The sequence below is a fragment of the Thunnus albacares genome, chromosome 16 (assembly GCF_914725855.1).
Source record: "Thunnus albacares chromosome 16, fThuAlb1.1, whole genome shotgun sequence".
NCBI classification, from domain to species: Eukaryota; Metazoa; Chordata; class Actinopteri; order Scombriformes; family Scombridae; genus Thunnus; species Thunnus albacares.
Window position 1 is genome coordinate 2,215,023 of NC_058121.1, and position 24,493 is coordinate 2,239,515.

The 24,493-nt window shown below is 44.3% G+C and overlaps 1 protein-coding gene across 1 annotated transcript in view; it reads right to left on the reverse strand.

The window, feature by feature from the left end:
• mdn1 (midasin AAA ATPase 1) overlaps positions 1-24,493 on the reverse strand; it is a 62,411-nt gene that overhangs the window by 13,676 nt on the left and 24,242 nt on the right. The window contains exons 32-82 of the mRNA XM_044329506.1: positions 23,928-24,066; positions 23,579-23,693; positions 23,069-23,329; positions 22,778-22,975; positions 22,275-22,483; positions 22,052-22,174; positions 21,702-21,899; positions 21,346-21,453; positions 20,992-21,180; positions 20,142-20,231; positions 19,778-20,041; positions 19,420-19,684; positions 19,155-19,314; positions 18,520-18,636; positions 18,225-18,433; positions 17,987-18,135; positions 16,999-17,198; positions 16,336-16,559; positions 15,977-16,090; positions 15,615-15,744; positions 15,127-15,233; positions 14,794-14,927; positions 13,743-13,909; positions 13,424-13,544; positions 13,093-13,306; positions 12,348-12,588; positions 12,120-12,243; positions 11,715-11,879; positions 11,392-11,606; positions 10,928-11,315; positions 10,362-10,474; positions 9,303-9,972; positions 8,978-9,139; positions 7,761-8,043; positions 7,375-7,613; positions 6,936-7,031; positions 6,627-6,721; positions 5,587-5,711; positions 5,117-5,269; positions 4,463-4,572; positions 4,297-4,370; positions 4,010-4,193; positions 3,717-3,861; positions 3,034-3,180; positions 2,804-2,930; positions 2,028-2,133; positions 1,695-1,810; positions 963-1,370; positions 629-855; positions 398-535; positions 82-278 (exon numbers count right to left, since the gene is read on the reverse strand). Coding sequence (XP_044185441.1) covers positions 82-278; positions 398-535; positions 629-855; positions 963-1,370; positions 1,695-1,810; positions 2,028-2,133; positions 2,804-2,930; positions 3,034-3,180; positions 3,717-3,861; positions 4,010-4,193; positions 4,297-4,370; positions 4,463-4,572; positions 5,117-5,269; positions 5,587-5,711; positions 6,627-6,721; positions 6,936-7,031; positions 7,375-7,613; positions 7,761-8,043; positions 8,978-9,139; positions 9,303-9,972; positions 10,362-10,474; positions 10,928-11,315; positions 11,392-11,606; positions 11,715-11,879; positions 12,120-12,243; positions 12,348-12,588; positions 13,093-13,306; positions 13,424-13,544; positions 13,743-13,909; positions 14,794-14,927; positions 15,127-15,233; positions 15,615-15,744; positions 15,977-16,090; positions 16,336-16,559; positions 16,999-17,198; positions 17,987-18,135; positions 18,225-18,433; positions 18,520-18,636; positions 19,155-19,314; positions 19,420-19,684; positions 19,778-20,041; positions 20,142-20,231; positions 20,992-21,180; positions 21,346-21,453; positions 21,702-21,899; positions 22,052-22,174; positions 22,275-22,483; positions 22,778-22,975; positions 23,069-23,329; positions 23,579-23,693; positions 23,928-24,066 — 9,253 coding nt within the window. The remainder of the gene's footprint in view (positions 1-81; positions 279-397; positions 536-628; positions 856-962; positions 1,371-1,694; positions 1,811-2,027; positions 2,134-2,803; positions 2,931-3,033; positions 3,181-3,716; positions 3,862-4,009; positions 4,194-4,296; positions 4,371-4,462; positions 4,573-5,116; positions 5,270-5,586; positions 5,712-6,626; positions 6,722-6,935; positions 7,032-7,374; positions 7,614-7,760; positions 8,044-8,977; positions 9,140-9,302; positions 9,973-10,361; positions 10,475-10,927; positions 11,316-11,391; positions 11,607-11,714; positions 11,880-12,119; positions 12,244-12,347; positions 12,589-13,092; positions 13,307-13,423; positions 13,545-13,742; positions 13,910-14,793; positions 14,928-15,126; positions 15,234-15,614; positions 15,745-15,976; positions 16,091-16,335; positions 16,560-16,998; positions 17,199-17,986; positions 18,136-18,224; positions 18,434-18,519; positions 18,637-19,154; positions 19,315-19,419; positions 19,685-19,777; positions 20,042-20,141; positions 20,232-20,991; positions 21,181-21,345; positions 21,454-21,701; positions 21,900-22,051; positions 22,175-22,274; positions 22,484-22,777; positions 22,976-23,068; positions 23,330-23,578; positions 23,694-23,927; positions 24,067-24,493) is intronic.

Here is a 24,493-nt window from a genome sequence, read left to right on the forward strand (position 1 = left end):
CAGTTTCATTTTCACAGTACAGAGTATGTTGTCTGGACAGTGAAGTATTCTACATGTCATATATCCAGCTGTTGTGTTTACCTGCAGCTGCGGTGGCTGACAGGAGTCTCTGTGTGTCCTCAGGCGGCTCAGCAGCTTCTCCAGCCCGGCGCTCACATCTCCCACACACAGAGCCTCCACCTCAGCTGTCAGCTCCTCCTCCAGCAGACGAGTCAGGTGACCGGGCTTCAGCAGGTCTTCCACCGGCTCTTCATCCTCCTCTACCTCTTCAGCACTCTCTGAAACATAGAGTAACATCATGTAGACAACCACTGATGCTGTCAGAGAAAACATAACATTCTCATGGTTCTGATGATATTACAACTCTGCCTGTTGCGCATAAACACATCGTTCTCACCTCTCTTGACATCTCCTTGCTGCTCTCTCTGCTCTTCTCTCTCCCTTCTCTTCACCAGCGTCTGGACAGCACACAACACCGTGTTGATGTTTGTCTCCAGCTCAGCAGAGAACTCAGAGCAGAAGGCAGGCTGGTCATCTGGAAATAACAGCAGCGTTAGTTAGTCTGTGTGCATTTCTGTCTAATATTTGAAGGACTGATTACATTAGGACGACTGTTCAGTGCACTCACCTGAGTGTTGGTGTCCCAGGGAGAGCAGCTGTGTCTTCCAGGTGGTGAACTCGGTGATGTTAGCCTCCACCTGTCCTCTGACATACTGCAGGCTCTGTGTGATGGCTGGCTGGCTGTCTGTGATGCTGACACACACAGCAGGGGTGAAGTGCTGCTCTATGCTGGGCATCTGAGCCACCACGGACGCCAGCTGGTCGAAGGCTGAACAGCACGTGACAAAATAGTTCCTGTGGAAAATAATAATAATAATATGTTGTTACTAGAACTATTTTTGTCTTTTGTTACAACGACTTTTAGATTTCACTCTCAAATAAACTCAGTGATTGTGTGTTACCATGTGTGCAGTACTCTGTCTGAGGTCTGCTGTGCCATGTTGTCCAGCTCTGTCTTCAGGTTCTGGGTCTGCTTCAACATCACAGTCACACGCTGGTTTAAGTGGCACCAGGCGGCATCTCCCCTCCGCATCAGACAGCCAGGAGGTTGCCGCTGTGCCGCCAGTGGAGACGGGCACCTCAGGGTGTGCTGCCTGCAGCTGCTTGCCTCCTCCTTCTGCTGGGGGTCTTCGGGGCAGCACTGCAGCAGCCAGGACAGCTGCTGCAGGAGGGTGCTGCACTGAGAGGCCAGAGACTGCCCTCTGCTCACCCATCCCTGGAGAGAGGCCTGTGGCGGGAGCGTGCAGCCTGCGTCCTCGCTGTGGCTTTGGAGGTGGGTCCTGACATCCTGGACGCTGCTCGTTAGCCTCCTGTGTGTGGTGAGGACACAAGGAAAGATAAAAGGTGGTGTTACTGTTGTTGGTGTTATACGGGGAGAAGTATGGTTTATTCTTCACATTCTTCAATGTGAGGATGAAGGTTAAAGCATCTGTGTCAGTCCACAATCTAGTCTACTGTCAAATAAACGTATAAAATACCAAAAAATACCAAAAATATTGATGTTTCAGCAGAGCAGCTTCTACATGTCAGTAGTTGTTGTAAACAGCTGACTGAGGGTCTTTCTAACATCTCTGTGACTGTGATAACATTTCATGCTGTGTCTTGGAAACATGGTGGTGTGGCAGCAGACTGACCTGAGATGGACCCACTGTTCAGTGAGCTTGGCCAGTCGTTGTCTCTGTCTGAGGAGCAGCTTGAACAGGTGAGAGGAGAAACCTCTGCAGCGCTCTATGTTCCCCAGACCCAGCTCCTACAGCCAAACACACACACACACACACACACACTTCAGACTACAGGGCCAAGTGCACAGACAACACTCTTAACTGCAGATGCTACAATGTGTGCTTCATCGTAATTCTTGGCCTTCATTCATTATCAGTTTTAGACAGAGAGCTGTCAGAGTAGTTAGTAAATGCTACAAGGTATTATCTTGTGGACCACCAGAGAATCTGTATGTTGTTTCTGACCTTGGCAGCGTGCTGGAGAGCAGTCAGCATGGCTGTTCTTCTGGCCCATGAACGGTAGAAGTACTTCTGACATCCATCCCATGCTGTCAACAACTCTGTAAACAACCTACAACATCCAGAATAAAGAAAAAATGCCTTCATACAGAGAACCTATGTATTGTGGGGTTGTCAACTATGTACTTCAGAATGACCTAGCTGTTTTTTCGGTAAAATTAACAATAAAATAATAATAATAATAATAATAATAAAATTGACGTCTCCTTTGATAACTTATAGCAAATTTATGTAACGTTTGCTGAACAGTAGCTCAGTGCCCTCACTAATATAGAGTGTAACACTAATAAAAGTAGGGATATGACCTTGGGTTTACTGAATTGAGGAATGTGTTTAATTGCTAAAGATGTAAACTTTTATTTTGGTAATTATATGATAATAATAAATGCTAAATATAGCGTAACAGTGTCACAAGTTGAAAAGTGTCACATACTCATCAAACTGTGAGTTTTGTCAGCTACACAATAATATCTATGGAATGGCTTTTATGATTATATAATTAACTTTTCAATTTGTTACAATTCAGGGATAATGATAAAAACTTGTAAAACTTTGTAAGTCTTATTTCTTCTCTACAAATTTACAGCGTTTCATTAAAGCTGAGATGTTAAGTGATTTTTCTAATATGCCACAACCAAAAGTAACTCCACAGGCAGTATTTAACCAAAATAAACACTATATAAACTATATAAATACAATGTGAATGGCCAGGTTGTCTTTACATGCTCTCAGCCTGCTCCTGGTTCCTGACAGCAGACAGAGCCGTGCTCATCTCCAGCGGCTGCATACAGAGGGTTTTCTCTGGGTCAGCTGTCCTGTTCCATGTTAGGCCTTTACGGTACGACAGACCTTTATGGGACGATGGTAACAAATATACAGGGTTATTCACCATTTTTGTGTCTTTGTGACAATATACAACAAGACATCTGTGAATCAGAGAGGGGGAAATCACCTATTTCTGTGAGCATCTTGAACAGGTCAGATAGAGCTCTCTGCTTCTGCTGCAGGATATGCTTGACCTCAGCTTTCTGCTTCTCTTTATCCGCTGACATGTCGATGTTGAGGCTCTGCAGGTCCCGCAGGTTGCTGATGACCTCGCCTGAAAAGAGATTGTTTATTTTACAGTGTTTAGCGCATCTGTGGCCTCTAGTTTCACAACAGTGTGGTACAGTACAGTGGTATGTCCTGGCAGAATGAGCAGCAGCAGTATGTGTGAAGTCAGCAGTGCTAAGACTGAAAAGGTGGAGCTAATTAAAAATAATGATCTGTGTGGTTTGTTTCTCTATCAGCCCTCTCAGCTACTGATATCATGAACCTTATCACAGTTTAACAAACTAACATTTACCTCCAGCTGCTGACAGAGGTCTAGTGACAAATAAAGGCTGTACAATCATATATGGACAAAATATTAGAAACACTCCTAAGTATAACCCAGCACAACCGAGTCTCTTGCAGTAGACAGCTGTAGTGATATTTCAGTCTGGACTAAAGCATTGGACAGACTGACCAGTAGTGCTAAAACATAAATTATACTAAGGGTGGTGTCAAAGACATTGAGATCATTCAAATTAAAAGTGTTTATCCTTTTGGCTAAATATGCTCAGTAAATATTATGTGTGCAAGTGGCTTTCTAACCAGTGAAGTAGTCCAGGTCTTCAGCCAGCTCAGGTGCTGGGTTTTTCTTCAGCAGCTGGACGCACATCTTCTTCATCTTCCTGACCAGAACAGGCAGACGTCCCTGAAGAGATGCAGCCTCAACTCCTTCCTCTGGTTCCTCATTCTGAAATAACCAATTTAGCTTAGTACTACTTACTATTCATCATCATAAAGCACATGACAATAACTGATTAAACGTGGTGAAAACAGGAAAATAGATGATACATTTGAGTAATAAATAACAATGGTTTAGAAAGGACTGAGACTTGTACCTGCAGATCTCTGCCCTTTCCAGGCAGGGTGCTCTTCAGTGCGCGGTGAACCCGATGGACGGGTGTTTCCTCTGGGTTGGTGTCCACACTGTCCAAGCTGGCGCTGCTTCCCTGTTCCACCAGAGCAGGAACACTCGGACCATTCAGAGCCTCCTGAAACTTCTTGACAAACTTGAAAAGAGTCCTGAGAGGAAAAATATGAGCAGATAAGAGTTGGCAGGGAAGCTCTTGAAGTGCTGAAGGGTGAATGGAGGACATAAAGGTGTACATTAACAGTGATATCTTACCGATGTGTCTTCTCCACTGACTGCTTGATGGACCAGAAACTAACATCGTTCCACTTTGAGATCTTGACAAAGTCCTGTGGACAAAAAAATCACATTACAGTGGAACTTATGAATATCACAAGGTTTCAAAGCACTTTTCTACTATTAAATTAGCACTAATACATACCTTGAGCTCCTTCTCGATGGGCTGTCTGAGCTGGCTGATTTTGGTCTGGATGCAGTCAGAGAACTGACTGTAGTATTTATGCAGGTTCCACAGAAGACTGGACAATGATTCTGTAAAATAAAGCAACAATGAACACGTGGTCCTGCATCAATGTTGAAGTCTCTCTCACAGTCAGACTGGATCTTGACCTGCAACTATCGGTCATGGGTCAAATCTATTTTGAAACGACAGACTTCAGTAATGAGACGGTAATTTCATTGCACTGCTGAGTTTAGTTGAAATCCAATCAGTGATGTCTGAGATATTATGATGGATGACATGCGGACAGTGTAGATGACCCCGTCTGGTCATAGGTTCAATAAACTCGTCAATATCCACTTGACCAGTCAAGATTTAATTTAAATTTAATTAAATTAATTTAAAACAAATACGTGTCTGCTACTACACACCACTATCTGGATCTCTCCATTCTGTGCAGGGCTGTTACTAACATATATTTATTGTTGAGTTGATGATGAAAATAAAAGATCATTTTTGTGCTACTGCAATCAAGACATGAGAGGTCACTGTCATGATCCAGTGATTTGTCAATAGGTGGAAGTTTGTGTCTTTTATTACAAGCCTTGTGTATAGGAGAGAGTGGTGATGGCTGACCTTGTCCAGGCTGGTTGGAGACCAGCAGGAGGTGGCAGTGGAAGCTGAGCAGCATGACCAGGCGGGTGTGGAACTCGCCCAGGGTGGAGCCCTCCATGAAGGCCTGGAGGGTGGAGGACACTGAGGACAGGGAGAGGCGCTCCACCTCCTCACCTGTAACAGGACAACAGAAGTCTTAGTAGTCTCAGCATTTTGAATGGTGAGTTATTTTTTTTGTGTTTGATACTTGTTTGGTGGGGAAATGTTTGTAGTAGTGAACCATCAATGGTGAACTGACTTTATTCTTCACTGGTATTTTTCCCAATTTGCAGAGACATGTAGAGAATGACAAGCAGGTAAACTGAGCTAAGATATTATTTACTTTGTTATATTTTTAATCTCCCAACATAAATGTTCATAGAGATTTTTGTCAAGTGAAAAAATAAACACTAATCAATGTGAGAGTAAACCGAGAGCCAGTGTGTATGTACCTGTGTTAGCATCCATCCTCTGTTCCTCCAGATATCTCTCTATCAGCTGGTAGATAGAGAACCAGTGTTTGGTTGATTTCTCAGTGTGCCGCTTCACTGCGTTGTCCAGACTGCTTGACCAACAACTACCACACAAGAGTGAGATAACAGGACACAATCAGAGCATTTATGCATAGATATTATACATACAGGAACATGAAACAGTTTATACACTGGACATGGCTTTTATTTAAAACATATCAAGCAGAAAGCACACATGAGCAGAATGTTTTGTTTAGTTTTTGCAAATGCTTTTGTTGTGCAGCTAATGTCAGTATACTAACTATACAGCAGCTTTCTTTGGGTCTCTTATTGTTGCTAATTGAGCTAATCTCAGGTACAAGACATAACTATTACATACCTTGAGAAATTTTGCACATTCTAAGTATCAACAAGATATTAGTTCCATTGTAAATGTAGTCAATTCTTAATCTGTGTTGAACTGAGCCTCTGTGATCTGTTTCAACACAATAAAATACTGCACAGCCACATCTGGGAGCTATGCATATAGAAAGGGATTATCAGGTTAACCACGGTGCTTTTATTGTGAAGCCACCACAGGAAATGTAATATATTTGTCACTGAGGTCAGAGCTAATAGTTGATGATTTAACTTGATTTTTTAATTATAAACCAAAATTGATATGAAAAGCACCAAAAATGACTGTTTAGTTTGCATTAGCAGTAATGTAACATAGTTCTGTTATGACTGTAGGAGAGCAACAAGTAAACACAGAGGTTTCTATCAATGAGATGAAATTATGAACAGTTACTTTAAAGAATATGCATATATTGTTTCCGGTCAATCCCTTGTGCAAGTTCAGGCAATTTGAATCCTGCATGGGAAACATTAACAATATAATCTGCTCTACAGAAGGGTAATAACAGAATGTAAATACATTGAATGGCTATTGCTGAAGAAATGAAAATGTTAAGAATTATAACTTTACAATAAGTATCTAAAAGGTAAGCTGACAGGGTTCAAGCCCCACTGTGTCTTACCTGAGCTCCAGTTTGCGCCACTGGATAATCAGCTGGGTAACTGGTTCCAGTTCCTTCTGCAGAGACACTGAGCGGCTGGCATTATTCTCCCAGTCCTGATGAGAACAGTAGAGGAAAGAAGTGACGGTGATAAACTCTGTGCACTAGATCTTTACATTTGAGGTATTTTATCTAATTATTGCTGTCAGCTATCAAAATTGTCCCTGATTCATTTTCTACTTGACCAATTGTATCAACACTCCATGCAACCCTGAAATACACTACTGTAAACATGCATGACACATCAAGCACCTTGCTGACAGAGCTCACCTGTGCTTTACTGAGTAGTATCTCCAGGCCATTAAGGAACTTGGCCAGTGGGCTGGACAGACTGAAAGCCATGATCCTCTCCATCACCACTGTCAGCTGGAACACAACACACACATGTATTTAGAGCAGGAGATGATCTACTTTGTCTACAGGCTACAGAACCAGTAAATGCCAACACTATGACTGTTACAATCTGTGTAAAGATGAGAGAATTTTACACATTTCTAGATGGACACTCTGGGTTGTTACTTACATTTTGAGCTTGTCATCAGTAATCTAGCTAACTAACTTTTTTCTGATATGGATCGGATATATTGTATAATGTGATATATGTATGTTTTCTGTTTTCTGAAAACTCAGTCTGTGCTGCTCCCACAGCATGAAAACCTCCCTTCTTGCTCACTCTCACTCTGGGCCTTGATGTAAAAGCGTCACTGACCTGTACGAGAGCCGGGTGCTCAGGCCAGTCGTCCAGTCTCTGCTTCACAGCCACACTCAGCTGCTCCAGGACAGGAAGACAGAGTCGGGCCTCGCTCATGTTGGGCTGCTGGTAGAAGTCATAAGGTCCTTCTGAGGTGACGGTCAGGCCATCAGGACCCCCTGAACCCTGAACTGTGTTCTGGAGGAGGGCAGAGAGCAGCAGTTCACTGCCTGTAAGCTGCTGGTCCAGTTCTGCGTCTGAAGGGGAAACACAGGAAGTAATAATCCATGATTCATTTTAAAGCAGTAATACATTTAAAGGTGTACATTTCATGCTTTGCTGCTAGAAAATACTGGAAAACATTCTTTTTGCATCTATGAATAAGAGCAAACAAGGACACTGACCAATCAGATGATAGAAGCGTGACATCAACGGGGCAGCAATCTGGTAGGAGGAGACCAGGGCTTTGATGTGCTCTTTGCTGTGATTGGCTGGTGCTGTGCTCTGGTACCACAGTGACTGGGCGTATCCCAGACACAGGCGCTGATGAACCTGGACCACCATGTTCATAGCAGCAGGTGACAGGAAGCCGCTCTCACTGGACTCCTCCTGAGCTTCCTCCTCCTCCTCCAGTCCTGCGTCAGCTGGACCCTCCAGGGTCGGCTGAGACACGATGTCTGCAAAGTCCTGGATGAGGTGTGGACACATACCATGAGCTGACAAGCATCTATACAAGCCTTTGAATGCTTTTTGTCTGGACAGCACATTTTTTTCCCCCACTGGTGGCATGTCCTCAAGATGGTCATGAGAGTCTGTCCAACTCTTTCATTTCAAAAGAAATCTTGCTCTGGATCCAATCTCTGAACAATGCTTGGAACAATAATGTGTCTCTAATGTGGTTTTTCCACAAAAAAAGTGTAACTACCATTTTAAAATCCTTAAAATGACATCTGCTCATTCTCTCTCATTTAAGATTCCAGAGTCTATAAATATATTAATATATTTTATCTCAGAAGTTTAACTGCTGGACAGAAGATGTCTCCTACTTCACTGTAAAGTCCATTCTCAGTGTTTGTGCACTGGAGGCTTCACGTTTCCACATCATACATATGTAAGTTGAATATTGGACCAGAATTGGCTTAATGCCCTTAAAATCAGATTTTCTATGAGCACAGAGAAAATTTCCACCTTCAGCAGATGAATGTGAAAACAACCTTCCAGTGTCAAACTCTGCACATACATCATCAAACATCTAACTGTAGGAACGAGAAGAAAAACGCATTTTTGAGAGGAGGGGGACTTTCGGTATTGTGGGTTGTAATAAACAGCCTTTAGGGGCCACTTGGAAAACTTTAAGAATGTGTTTTAATATTCACTTTTTAAAATAGAATTGACTTTGTTTTCAAATAAAACTCAAATAAAAGTTAAGGAAAATAAGAGGTCAAAACTGACAATGGGCGCTTCATTGCCAGAATGCATCTCCCATCCATCTTTCATCAAAATCAAACAGTTTGTGTCTGAAATACAACATTTAGTTACATATTTTGATTTTAATTATGGCACTGCAACCACTCTGTTGCAGTTTCACCAAATCATGGGACAGACGAGACAGAGACAATACCTTGTGGAACTGAGGGAACTGGCGTCTGAAGTCCCTCTCCTCCTGCTCGTCCTCAGTCAGTCCTGAGCCGTGCAGCCGACTGCGGTTGCGGTACAGACTGGCCTCCAGCTGCTCTCGCTCTCTCCGCCTTCTCTCCTGCTCGTCCCACTCGTTCACCAGAGCCTGAAGAGCATCGACATACAGTCAACACAGTAACAGCAAGTGTGCAAATTTGAAAAGTCAACAAAAATCATAGCTCTCTATTGTAGCTGCCATCACATGAAGGGTTGACAGCAGTAAATCAGCAACACGTCAGATGTTTAACCCAGAAATCAGTGGCTCTTACCTGACAGATGTGTCTGAAGAGGCTCTGGGCCTCGTTGCTGAACTCTCCTGTGGACAGGGTGTGACACTGCACATAGAGCAGAGCATTGAGGAGCAGTGTGGAGGACTGGGGGACCACATGCTCGGGGTCCTGCTGTGGCAGCAGCTTCATGAGGCTGCGCAGAATGTCCATACAAGACCTGGAGCAGAGGAAGTCTGCCTGGGCCAGGTGGGATGGCAGGCTGGGGGACAGGGAGGGTAAGGCGAGCAGGCAGGACACCAGCTTGGGAAGTCCTGGTACAGGCGTGAGTGAGGCGGCCACCTGGGAGGCTACCAGTCTCATACCGTGCCGGAGCTGGAGGATGCCGGTCCGCACCGGCCCGACCACGTCTGGGTACAGTGGGTAGTCCTCCAGCAGCCTCTGGCAGAAGCGCTGCTGGGAGTTCTGCCACACAGCCTCCTCCTTCAGCAGACTCTGGACTGCTGACCTGGATTTGGAGGAGGAGCCCTGCAGGGCTTTCAGTAGGTGGGACAGCAGGTCTTCCACTGCTGATGCCTGGCCGATGCTGCAGAGGTAGTGCTGGAGCTCCTGGAAGAGTCTCCCATACTGGGGTTCATGGGGGCGACAGGCCTGCTTCCTGGAGAGCTCAGCTATCTGCTCCTTCACCTGCTGCATACGGATCCACAGGTACCTACGAGCAGTGGTTAAAGGATAAGTTTGAATTTTTCACAAATCTGTCTTATATCATAAGTCACATACCATTTGTATACTGAAAGAGTTTTGGATGAATGTAATCATTCATCCTCTTCATGTAGTTGTGGGCATGAAGGAGGAATGATTACATTAAAATGAAATTAATGTGCTGTAGTCATTCTCAGGAATTGTACCATTTGGAATCAACCCTTAATTCTCATCCTCAGTCTAGTCTGGATGTATAAATGCAAATTTGAGTGTGCATAAGAAAAATAAACGTACTGACTTCCCGTGGTGAGAGTAACACTGTATGTAGTGTGTAAATTTATTCTGCCAAATGTTCTTGGTTATAATATCATGCTACAGCTACTTGCATCTGGTTCACACCTGATTCGAGGATGCTGGAAACCATCGGTGGTGCTGCTCTCCTCCAGCTCTGCTCCAGTCATCAGCTGAGACGACAGGCTCCGTCCTCTCCACTCCTCCTGCAGCAGAGCCAGCTGCAAGAAAAAGAGACGGACATGCCGAGTCAAATATCAGCGGAAGTATTTCCTGCTTTAACCACCTTCTACTGTAGTGAGCGCCTCCCTGCATGTATCACATAAAATCCTAAAGAAATATTTGATACTGGAGTTAACATTTTCTGAAGGCAGGATGGGGCATTGTGTTGTAGCAGTTAACCTTTTATTTGTCATATTTCATCAAAATACAGTATACTAAATTCTGCCAGGTTGGAAAAATGTACACATTTTTGTCAACGTCATGGTAGCACTAGAGAGAAAGTCAGGGGTCATTTGGATTTCATTCATCTAATAGTTGTCAGTCTGGGCCAACGTGGTGGACCAACAGACCAACCGACATTGTCCTCCCTAGAGTGATCCCTGTGATCCCACATCTTTTATGTGACAAAAGCACAATAGTATGAAAAGCACCAAAAACAAACAGTTGCTGACCTCCTGCTGAGCGTAGTTGAGTTTGTAGGCTCTCTTCACAGCTGGGTCAAAGATGGTCTGTGGTGTCCACACCTTGATCTGCAGCAGACCCATGTTGACCCAGAACACTCCAGATCGGGCCAGCGGGTTGCTGCCTTGGACCTTGCTTTGGACATATTGCTGCAGGCAGGTGATGCACGCCTCCACTAGGCCATCAGGGAGCATATTGGGAGGCAGGAAGTCTCGGAAGACTGTCTGGATCTCCTGGGCTGCTATGAGTGGGTCGGGGTCCTCCACCAGGCTCTCGCAGCTCTCCATGTAGCCTTCCTGCAGGCTGGGAGGCAGCAGGTCAGCCATGCTCTGGAGCTGCCGACGCAGGACGGCGCCCTGCAGCCTGAAGTCTGTGCCCCTGTGGAGACAAGAGGTGATTAGCAAAGCCAAAAATGAGAAGACCTTGTAAGAACATTTTTAATGTTTTAACCTACCTGAACTCAGCCAGTGCAGGGATGGCCATATTGTCCCACAACACTGCAGACACATCCTGGAGCTGCTGGATCCTCTCCTTCCATTCCCCCAGGGTGACATGAGAGAGGGAGAGGAGGGCGGCCCCTGACGGTTCCCATCGACCTTCAGTCTCACTGCTGCTCAGCACTCCCAGCATACAATGTGACCACACCGCTTTACTCAACAAGGCTGGTCCCTATAAACAACATGGACACTGCTCAGTGATTTTATTAAAGCAGCAAGGAATCTGTTGTGTTTTATAATTGGCAGACTGATTTCAATAAAATATATTAGTGAGCGATACCATGTTATCTGCTCCGTGGTGTAGCTTTGGAGTCAGCTTGGTCTCAGAATTCAGTGGGTCCCATTTCAGCCAGCGGTCGGGGTCTGATGTCACACTGCTGGTCCACAGGGCAGCTAGAGCCTCAGACAGCAGCTCACACCACACAAACTGCAGCTCCTCTGCCGGCTGGAGGGCAGAAAGAATCATCATCATAAACTCAGTGGCTACCTTATGAAGGTACACCTGTTCAACTGCCAAAAAAACCCCAAAGATGTTCAGTTTACAATCATATAAACAGAGAAGAGAACAAGGCAACAAATCCTCACATTACAGAACCTGGAATCAGTAACTGTTCAGCATAGCACAGGCAGATTACATATTATCAATTCAAAGTACTGCAGGAAGTCCTTATCCTTTGTTACTAACCCTGTCACTGCTGAGCAGGAACCAGAGTGGCTGGAGCTGACTGACGTTCATTGGTGAGGACTGGAGGCAGTAGCGAAGATGTCTGGAGAGTTCCCGACGTAAGCTGTCCTCTGCCTCCTGGTCGCTGCAAAACAACAGGAGGAGTTCAGTAAAGAGTTCGGCAACTGGTTCAAGATAAGTCTCCATCAATGTTTTTGTTTCATTTTGTTAAGCAGGAAAGAGTTTTACCCAGGAGAGAGAGCCAGCTGCAGCAGGTCTGTGCTGAGCCTCAGCTGGTTGAGTATGGCCAGTTGTTCCATCAGGGGCCAGAGCTGAGCCCTGCGGCTGAGCTGCTGCAGCTCCCCTCTGGCCAGGTGGATTCCATCTCCTGGCTCATCCCCCTCAGACATGGTGCAGGCCTCCAGGAGACCACTGGAGGTCATCTGGCGCTGCTGCTGCTCTACACTCGCCACCAACCTCTCCATCACTCCTGATAAGAAAATGTATTACAGCATTAAGTGATAATTCACATATTGGATCTTTAATATCACACTGGAGTTTTCCATTAGAGTAGACACAGGACAAAAAGTTAAATGCTCCAGTCCCCTGGAGACTGGACTGTTCATCACACCCCAAAATATGAACATAAGAACAATCAGCTTTTTAGATGTGTAGCAAAGCAGCACATAGCCAAGCCACTAGTTTAACAATCACTATATACAGTTTTTTCTATCGAAGGAAAAAAGCTCATAAATGATTGATATGTCGATTCACATGAACACAGAATTTTTACTGCCATCTCCCCATCTTCTGACTCAGATAAGCAAGTAAATAGGCTGGTTGACAGTATGGAGCAGAGAGAGGGTGCAACCAATATAGCCATAAAATGCCCCAAAAAGTACATAAAAAAAAAAAAAATCACCCAGATTTTGCATTAAATTTTTTTTTATAATGGTTCACGGGTAAGACAGGTCTTTCTGTGACACAAGCTCACCAGACTTCTGTGGATCCAGCTGGTTGTTTGCCAGCAGGACAAGGCCCCAGGCCTCTAGAAGACTCTCCTTGATGTCCAGCCCGAGCCCAGCACTCTGAAGACGGACCAGCTCCTGCTTCCAAGGACCAGTGGTACCGTCCAGCCTCAGATCGCTCACGTCCAGGGCTTTACTCAAGAGCCTGAGCCGAGTTGCACACTCAGCCACTGACTCCAACTGTAAAAGATCATTTTAAAGCAATTCAGATAATCTCAAATCAACAAAATCAACAAAAACGATGATCTGCGAAGACTAGGTCTGATGTTACGTAGAGCTGATGGAGTATCTCCCCACCTTGAACGGCAGAGCTTTCCCCAGTGTTTTCTGGATGCCTTTCAGTGCCGTGGCCACAGACACCGGGGTGGACAGAACAGTCTGGATGGCTGCTGAGACCGCCTGCAGCTCCTGGTGACCTCTGGAGTACAGTAAATTCATTACAGGTGTTAGTAAGTGTTAAGTAGAATCATATCAAGTGAAGATATTGAGAAAAAAAGCAGTATCACATATTAGTAATATATGTCAGATAAAATATCCTAATGTAATCTTACTTGGTAAATCAATAAATAAGTAAAATAATCATAAATTGTATAATGTCGTATGGAGAAAACAGTACTCGAATGTGACGTCTGCATCTCCCAGCAGCAGTTGGGGCAGTCGGAGGATGAGGTGTTTCTGTACCCACTGCCAGTGCAGAGATAGCACAGAGATGCCCTGAGAGTCAGCCGGCAGCGTGCTGCAAACATCCCAGAAACGATCACGCCACTGCAGCAGCTGCAGGATCTAAACATACATGACAAGTAGAGAACCATGAGTGAGGAGACCATAGCAAAGCAAAGTTTGTGTTTCATAAGGCCATTGTGTAATCACCGAGGACATGCTTTTTCTTCATGATTTTGAAGTAATATTACCCAGGTTAATGTACATTTTCCTTTTTTTAAATTAATTCTGCTCTACTCGTAATGATTAACCTTTTCTTTTTCATTTATTCTTACATACCCAGGTAAATAATACTTGCAGTAGTGATGGTTTCACTACAGAGTAGAGATATAAGAGGTAGTACAGATAGCAATAGTAGCAGCAACAGGTTAGCAATAGTACTAGTATTCCTGTTTTAGCAGTAGCAAAAGCAGTAGTAGCACAGTAGTACTAGCAATAGCATCAGTAATAGCAATATATATATATAGTGGTTGTTGTAGCAGCAATAATAGCAGTAGCAGCTTGTAATAATAGTAATAGCAACAGTAGTAACAGTAGCAGTAGAAGCAATAGTGGCAGTAGTAGTAGTAATAGTATTATAGTAATGTAAGTAGCAGTAGTTACTGTAGCAGTAACAGTAGCAATAATAGTAGCAGCTAGCAGTAGTAACAGTAGCAGCAGCAGTCACAGTATTAGTAGCAGTAGTAGTAGTAGTAGTAGTAGTAGTAGTAGTAGTAGTAGTAACAGTAGTAGTAACAGTAGTAGTAGTAGTAGCAGCAGTAGTAGTAGCAGTAGCAGTAACAGTAGCAGTAACAGTTGTAGTAACAGTAGTAGTAACAGTAGTAGTAGTGGCTGCAGCAGTAATACTGGCAGTGGCAGTAATAGTAACAGTAGCAGCAGGACAACAACCCAGGGACAGAAAATTGTGAATATAAAGTGACTTAGTGGTAAAGAGAGACAGTTCTGACCTCAAACATGATGTAGTCTGAGATGTAGGGCTGTCCGCCCTGCACAGCCTGCAGGGTGAATGAGTCCCACAAGTCAAAGAAGGTCCGCAGGTGCATCAGCACTGGGTGGGGCAGGTGACCAATGTCCACAGTCCCTGTGAGGGCAGGAAAACACAAGCTGACTGATGCTCATTATGAAATGCTTTGCTTACCACAGGGCCTAAGCAGCTCAGTTTGTAGACATTTCACATGTAACTAAGTTATACAGGTGGATAGCGGGTATCAAGAATCATGCTATTACATATGAGTTATGCTTTTGTGAATTCATAATTGTCCAGAGTGTCCTGTGCAAACCTTTGCTGAAGGCTGTGGCTATTCTCAGGGCAGAGTTCTGAGCAGACAGGTTGATAGCACAGGTGCAGATGACAGACCTCTCCTCTCTGTCCATCATCAGAACAATTCTGTGAAACACAAACATATCATTAGCTTTACACATCTGCATCTCCCAGTAATGTCCTTCTTCAGGCTTCTACTCAGCTAACAGCTGAAAATTCTTAATCTTTTACTGTACATTTCATACATTTCACACAACATCTTTTTACAGCAACCTCACAGAATACCTTAACTATTGAAATGACAGCTGTGGCATCAGTATATAAGATGTGCAGACATGTAACCAGGCTTTACAGTAGTAAACCTGCGTTATGTCACATTTCTAATCCTTAACACTGTACAAACACTGACTTGTTCTACTGCAGCAGTCTTTTTTTTAAGTAGAGTATGAGCTACATGTCTGAGCTAGAGTCATGCACATGGCAATCAGGATAAAGTTGATCTCCTACCTGTTGGCAACTGCGTTCAGTGCCTCCAGAAATTCCATGTATCTTTCTTCATCCTCAAAGTTACACTTGTTGGCTAAAATATCCAGGTACTGTTTGTTCCAGCGCATGTCCACCAGAATCCTGTATTCATCTGGGAATATATACAAAACAATGGTTAATAGCTTGGTGATAGAACATACAGTATACTATTTCACCACACTGAAAATTCCCTAAAACTGGCAATGTCATAAACTATCACCTTAATGGCCTTATTACATGACTCAAATACCAATTCTTACCTCTGAATTTTAAGTTTTTAATAATATACATAATATAAATAGAAATATTTTCACACAAGAACAAGAAAATGAAAGAAGGTTTACCTATGCTGTGTGGCTGCAGCAACTCTGTAAGGGACTTGCCCTTAGTAGTGAGTTTGCTACCGAACACAGCCTTCAGAGCTCTGTTTCCTGCCTCCACCTGGACCAGAGCTGGATCTAGAAGAGTCAAGAATCACATGACATTTTACTTTCTGCAGTGTATTGCAGTTGTGATGTGAAATGTAATACATGCGGACAAGCGATGGGCCAGTGATGCCTATGTCTTGAATATTTGCAGTTTGACAAAAACATTTTAACTTTTATTCTTGCCAAGAAAATGTATTGTACATTGTACATACATTGTACTTTTAAGTCTAGAATATTGGGTTGATGTGTGTGTTTGCGTGTGCAGAGTAACAAACCAGGGGCATATTTGTAGCTCTTTCCTAGGTGTGAGAGCCAGCTGCTGCGGAGGATCCAGTCTCCGTGAGAGGCTCTCTCTGTGAGCAGTCTCACTGCTGTGGGAATCAGACGCAGAGCATCTCCTTCCTCTAAATCCACCACTCCTCCTGAGAACACCTGGCTTTCATGGACACCATTGCTCTGCAACGCCCTCTGCAGGTCACTCAGACTCAGTGGACGATTCCTTTGCAAACACAATTAGTGTTAACAAATATTTCCTGAAGTGATAATCATATAGCTTTTTTTCCATATTGGTGCTGATAGGTCCTTTCAGCAGTGATGTGTTGTACTGATATTTCAAATGTTTTCAGTGCTTACACATCAACTGACAGTTCAATGACTTTCATCTCTTACTCTTTAAATGAGGGTACAATCGCTTTCAGCATTTTCACTTAAACTGACACCTCAAGTCTTAAAACTGAAATTGAATTTTGTTCAGCATTTACACTTGAGAGGACACTTCCACCCATTTATGAGTTCCATTTTAACTTTCATTTAAAGTATTTTCAGTAACTCTGTTTCAACTGCCACTTCAACTGCTTTCAGTATTTCAACTTAAGGTACAACTTTATTTCCTTTATTATCTGTTGTAGACTTATTTGATTGTGTTGTTCCATCCTTACCGCTTGCCCTGTAGGCTGAGGGTGTTCAGGCAAAATGACAGGACCTGTCCATCTCGGAGGACAGCGGAGAAGCAGGAATCCTCCGTGGAGAGGAGGGCAGAGGGGAAGCCGTCAGGCCAAACCCCAGCACACAGCAACCCACTGCCCCAGTCCTCCGTGTCCAGGATGGCCAAATGCTGCTCAATCACCTGCTGGGCTTGCTGGAGGGTTAATAATGCACACATGTTTATTCATCCTCTGGGGAACATGAATATGCTCACTAGATTTCAGTTTGAACGGACAATGAGTAAACAAAAATAATAGGATTTATGCTCTGGAGACCATTAACATTTGCAGCAAATATATGGAAATCAGGCTAGTTTTGAGAAACCCTCGTCACAAACCAAAGTTAATGCTGGAATGGACATTTTTGACAAATTAAATTAGTTTTGGACTTTCATAATAATGGCGACCTAACGAAGCAGGAGACAAATATCAATAAAAATGAAAATAATAAGAATGATTTAAAAAATTAAAATGTAGCAAATCTCAGACAGTTCAAATTGATGTAACTTAATGCAATGACTTGATTTGTCATGAATGACTAGAGTTCAGTTGTGAACTCTCCAGTTGTGTACACGGTCCTTTATTTCAAATGATAGATGGCCCTGTTGTGACTGCATAAGATTGGTGAAAGACAATGGGAAAAACAGAAGAATCTCCAATATAGATTGGTAAAGTGGTGCAAAGATTTGTGTCATTATGTCTTAATTACTGACAGACATGAAAAGATCTGGGTTAAACTAAGAGTGTCACAAGGTCTTACAGGGACATACAGCAGTTTGTCATCAGCATAGAGATGGAATTTAATGTCAAACCTCTGTAAAAAGTGTATCAGTGGCAGTATATATAAAGAAAATAAAAGTGTTCCCAGAATAGACTCTTGGGGGACACCACATGTGAAATATTACAGGTGGAATTGCATTGATTGATAATGGGGTGTTGATACCTTTTGGCTGGCAGTGGTGCGTTGGCTGAAGGAGTAGGCTTCTCCACAGGCATGCTGCAGCGCGCTGGGCAAATCTACACCTCTCTGCAGCTGACAGGATAGCAGGGTGGCAGCATGGATGAGGGAGGCCAATGATGAAGCAGGGGAATCTGAAAGGTAGCAGCCAGAGTTTTTGATTAACTCTGCAGACTGACTTCCTGACAGCATATTAATTTGTTTTCGTGTTGTCGAGGCTCACCCCAGATGGCAGATTTGATGCTTTTATGTATTTCAATCAGCAGATCACACACACAGTCCCCAGTCACCCCCGCAGTATGAAGCAGGGTCTTCAGGTCCAGTGTGTCCCAGCAGACCCCCTCATGTTCCCCAGGGATGTAAACCTCCACCCCTCTGTTCCTCATGGCTCTGGAGAGCTCCCCGTGCACAGGGTCCATGGTCAGGAACAACCTGCACAGCCCAACGCACATCTGCTGAGCACCGACGTCTTTACTGACTTCAACAAAAAGTGAACAAGCTCTAATTTGGTGTACTACCTGAAGTTAGGATGTGGGGTGATCTTCGGGGTCTTCCCATCTATGACGCCACGTTCATTGATGGTGAGGGATCCGCCAGGCTCCAGCAGAGCATTGAGGCGATCCAGGACAGACGCACTGAGCACATAATACACAATTAATTCAAATCACCAAATGCTGGAACACTGAAGGCCTTGGACTGCCTACTGAAACGACAAAAATCACTGTTGAAGTTATAATCCTTGAGAATCTCATATTTTAAAACCCCATTTTTGAGAGACTTTTGAGAGATTTCCAGACATGCTTGTCCTGTGGTTAGTTGCATTTTTTAATTTAGTTTAGTTTTTTGTTGCCATCTACCACAACCACTCCAATGCCACAATTAGCCTAATGTGAGTGGTAAAAATAATAATGGACCAATTAAAATACCACTTCCTTGTATAAAATTTCTAAACAGTTTTAAACTGATCTTTGAGTGTTCTCTGGCCCTTAATGAAGTGTGTGATCTTTGACATTTTTCAAACCGTTATCCATTTGTTAAACCCAGCGAGCTAATGACGCAGCCAAGATCCCAAAATTCCGAATCCCAAGTGAAAAAATGTTACATATACTTCAAAAAGTAGACAAATTAATGAAGAACACTGGAGTTTCCTCACCTGCAGAAGTTGACGTTGTCCATGAGCAGCCAGTCACCAGCCTGCAGGGCCTGGACCAGCATACCATCCAACCACTCAAAGCCTCCGTTGGTCCATCCGTCCTCCAGCTGGGCCAGACGCTCCTTCAGCAGCGTGAAGTCCATCTGCAGTTTGGACATGTCTGGAGGACAAACACAAGCATGTTGCACCACTGGAAACACATTCTCATTCTTACATACAGTTTTCCTTTTTACCAGATAGTATGCAGTTATTAGTTGGCCATTACCTGTGAACACTTTGAGCTTGGTGTTGAGTTTCTGCAGGAGGAGGATGATGACCTCCAGCTTGTTCAGTGCCTCAGAGTTGACCGTTCCCCCGGATCTTTGCAGCCCTTCCTCCTTCAGCCAGTGGCAGAACAGACCCCATGTCTGCAGCAGGAACTCTGTGTCCTGGATGCCGACATCCAGCGACATCAGGCCACGCCTTATTACCATAGCAACTATGTAGTCCACGCTTTCCAACACTTGCAGCCATGGCCGCATGATATCCACCTGGAAAAATGAAAAGAGTGCAGAGTGATGTGACCTGATGTTTTCAGACAAAGAAACAAGCCTGGTAAACTAGAAAACTGAGTTTCTAACTACCTGTTCGAAGCCTCCCAGCAGCTCCGTGGTGTCCATGGCACTGTTCATGGCCATGACCCTCAGGCGGTGCCCTGTCAGCAGAGCCAGCAGTCTCACCAGGCTGGTCTTTCCACTAGCCGTAGGCCCCACAAGTATGGTCATCCAGCCCATCTCTACACACTTCATCAGGGACTCCAGGGGCCGAAGGGCCTGGTGTGTGATGGACAGTGGGGGGTCCAAGGCCACAGGGGCTCCGCCGCTGCGCTGCAGGACTGAGAAGCCCACCTACAGGGGCAGTCCATGGGAGAGGAAATCCTTAATTGTCGCTACAATTTAAAACGTTAACTGCTGAAAAGCAGGATGAGGTTTTTGTGTTTGGACTAACCTGCAGGTTGAGAGGAGTGGTATGGAACTGTCTGGAGCCTGTGTACGGCTCAAAGTCCTCCCCAAACACTTTCCTGAACACAGACAGCACCTGTGTGGGACAGGAGGAGGTTCACAACTCTGTATTTATTTGCAGTGACCCTTCCCTCTAAGGGGACAAGTGGACCCAAACCATGCCAGCAAAATGCCCCCCATAGCATAACAGAGCCACCAGATCCCCTCACTGTAGGGGTCAAGCATTCAGGCCTGTACCAGTTTTTCCTTTAATTTATCATGTGTCTGTATATGGTCGCCTCCATTATTTAAAAAGCACATGCTTTTCTAAGGAACTTTCCAGACCTGCCACTCTCTGTCCACCAATGCCCTCAGACTTTCCTACCGGTCTCAGTCAGTAACTTTGGGTTTAAAGAGCCTGTGATAGTAATAGCTCAAAAAGACTTGATTGTGATCTGTTGATTTATAAGTAAACCTAATGAGGCAGACATAGAAATCATTGCTCCCTCTTCCCCTTGCAGAAAACATTTCAATATTCTGAAGTTTTAATTTGGCTTTTAATGTACAGCAAGCCCTTTCTTCACTTATAATTCTTTTGTAGTGCCCAACTGAAAGTTAAGAGACATTGATGACAAAATGTGATAATGTGGCTCAAACCCACAAGTGAAAGGCTGCATCAATTAAGTAGATTATGGTTAAGATGTGGTATGAATATTATCCCTACTGTTATGACCTGGCTCAAGAGGCCACAACAAAAGGGAGACACACCATGATACAAAGGATAACAAAGTCTTTTATCTCTTAATTCAACATGCTGCAGATGAACCATCAAATGAAAGCATGGTTAAACAGTGTACCTGAGCTTTGTCAGCCTCTGTTCTCATCCTGTCAGCGTACACCACGGCTACATGTTGGCCTGGGTTGAAAAATCCCGGCGACTGGTCAGCCTGCATCAGCTGACACCAACGGAACATGTCGCGCAGGTTGAACTCCCAGGGGCTTCCTTTCTGACCCCACCGCCGCTCCACACACACCTCCTGGACAAGCTGTAGAAGGAAGGAAAATACCTTTTAGGCCTTTTTTGACTCACTGACAGTCATAAAGAAGTGAAAAGTTTCCTGATGCTGGACAGTCTGTAATTCAGCTTTTAAAATCGCTCCAGCAGACAGTCAGAGTCATATAGTACAGGAGAAAGGGAATAGAAAACCTACTCTGTTACTGAACTCCACCATTTTAGCAATGATTTCCTTATCAATGTTGGGGAAAATGGAGTCTCCTATGAACTCCATGTCTTTGCTGGTTAGCTGGTCCACAAAAACCTGGAAACAAAGAGGTAAATGAATGCGGATCAAAGAGAATCAATACAAAGATTCAAGTTTGTTTATTCAATTCAATTCAATTTTATTTATATAGCACCAAATCACAACAGAAGTCATCTCAGGGCACTTTTCACATAGAGCAGGTCTACACTGTACTTTTTAAAAGATCAGTTTGTAAGATTTAGTTGTAGCTATCAACTGTCAAATATGTGTGACATCCCCCAAGTCCGCCAGTGACTGTTTGTTACCTGAGTGAATCTGTTGAGGAAGGACTTGGGCAGTCCCTTACGTCCACCGCCTTGAGTGAAAGGGTTCTGGCAGCCAAAGATCTTGGTCTTCTCATGCTGAACCTGGAAGCTCATGCCTAGTTCAGGAATGTAGATCTCTGCTCGGTGATCAAAGCAGGCGTTCAGACCCTCCAACACCGACTGAGAGGCCAGGTTCAGCTGTCAGCATGAGGAACAAGGCAGGTCAGTTTAAAATCACAGATTATCTCAGCATCATCATTACAATTTCTTTTTACAAAAGGTTTGCAAATAAGAAAAGGCTCCCAGCCATGAAATCTGGTGTATAAAAATGCCTGAACGGTGGCGCCTACCTCATCCAGGACAACCCAGTGGCCTGCCTTCAAAGCAGCCAAAAGGGGGCCGTCGCGCCATGCAAACTCTCCTCCCTTCCCTCCCTCCACCGGGAGATCTGTCCCAAACAAGTCAGTAACATCCTGCCAGAGAGAGCACATCATCAGCATTGGAGCCTTTTAGTACTTTATATTCATCCTGCAACAGAGTGGAGAGCTTGTGAACGTTCATATAAATGGTTACCGTTTGCTCAGACAGGTTGATTCTGACAAGGTGGTTCCCAGAAGCTTTTGCCAGCGCTGCCACCAGGCTGGTCTTCCCCACACCAGGCGAGCCCTCCAGCAGCACAGGCCTCTGCAGCTTCAGTGCTCGAAGAAGCCTCTGGGCGTTCACTGCGGTAGTGCCTGCTGCGATGGCGTACTCTGACAGGTTACGGCTCTCCGTCTGAGGCCCTGAGGGGATACATGCATACATACAGAGTGATGAGCTATTAAATCAGGAAAAGGGGAACAAAACTGTATGTGGACATTACATTACCATCGACTGGTATAGGCCCTGCTCACCAGGGAGAGGGGCCGATACCAGTCGACCCAGCAATATATAAGGAATGCATTGCTATAAAGCATTTCAATGTGTTACGTATGGCTGGTAAGGCATTAACAAAAACATGAGAAGTAGATGATTGAGGATATGGTCTTCATCATATGCATCAAACAAAGCATCTTATAAATCATCAAGGTCCATACCTAAGGCGATGTAGAAGGGGTCGATGCCGAAGAAGTCTTCACCCCATTGGGGTTCCCTTGGCAGGCTGGTGTCATAGACTCTCAGGGCGTCCAGCATATCCTGATCCAGCTTGGTCATCTTGCTCAGCCGCTGTTGCAGGAAACCAAGGCTCAGCCGGCGAGCAAGGAAGGCGTTGTCTGCACAGGACACTGTGGTCCCTGCAAGAAAAAGGGAGACTCAGATCGTATTTCCCAAACAGCTCCTTTGAGTGTCGAACTCTGAGTGGAAGTAAAAATGAGCCATCTGCTCACCTGAGCCGATGCCGTCTATGTAGACCAGACATGCTGCGTGGATGAAGGCTGTAACAGTGTCCAGTCTGAGATCCCACTCTGCTTCTTCTTCATCTTCCAGGGCTCCCATGGTCATGAAGCCATCCTCGTCCCGCTCGCACACAGCGTTGAGGAAGTTTACCCATGACAGGATGTCTCTGACGCTCAGGATGCAGCGCCGGCCAAAGTCCTGCTGGGTCAACCACTCGATGAAGTCCAGCATCAGCTCTGCGATATCGCCGCCTGTGTTTGATTCAAAGAAGCATATCAGTGACATTTGTTTTGTATATGTTTTCAGTAAGACCTGCATTGTCTGTCATCATGTAGTTTATAAGACTATGACCCTCTACACATGATTAGTGGCAGAACTGCTCTGCAGCAATGTGATCCATTATTTTCTTATGGAGAGAGAAGTGAAGCTGGTAGTGTAACGGAATGACTGCTTCAAAAACTTGTTTCAGCTTAAATCTACACGTCTCTCAGCCAGTTTACCATCGATTGAGAGGCCAGAGCGCAGGTTGTGTTGGATGATCTGAACCAGGTCACTGCGGCCATTGCTCTGAGGACACCAGATCTCTGTGAAACGGTTCCTGAGGGCTGGAGAGAGCTGTCCAAACACAGACAAGCACAAAAGTCATACACAGCTCTAAAGAACCTTCATACATTTTAAAAAGCATGTTAAATCACTTGGACAAACATCCTACATTCAAAATATGCATTATAAATTCCAGGAAAATACAATACTGTCTCTTTTAAAAAAGTGAGCAGGCAGGACTTCACTGCCTTCATCCTAATCTCCACTGAAAACACAGAAATATCCTTCTTTTTTTTCTTTATTTACCTCCTTTTTGCCAAAGTCTCCTCCAGGGTTCATGGTAGCTACCAGACGGAAACCTGCAGCTGCACTGATCAGCTCCACGTCGTCATTGTCCCCGCTGCCCTTCTCTGCCAGGACGAGGGACTTCTCCGTCTCTAGAACACTGACGACAGATAAAACACACTGTCAGGGGCTTTTCTTAGTCTGTTAATCACCTGTATGTGGTTGTGTGTTGGGCATCCTGTCAAGGATTTTATGGCTCAAAATACAATATCTGCACAAAATGTACCATGTACCATTTGAAATGTACTACCAAGTGCACTTTGTGGCACCATACACTCATAAATGCACTGTATTGTATACAAGTCTTACTGTCATGAACAGGTGCACTAAAAGCTTGAAAAGGCTCAGAGAAGGTATGTTTTGTGGCATGAGATGTCATGTTTAATCCATATTTTTATAGGCAAAATGTGTATCAGGTATTTTGTGAGAGGAAAGGCAGTTTGTGGTTAAAAAATTACTGTATGTCCCAAGAAAGCCTTACATCCCAACTTATTCATATTAATAAGGTTATGAAATTAATTCTGTTA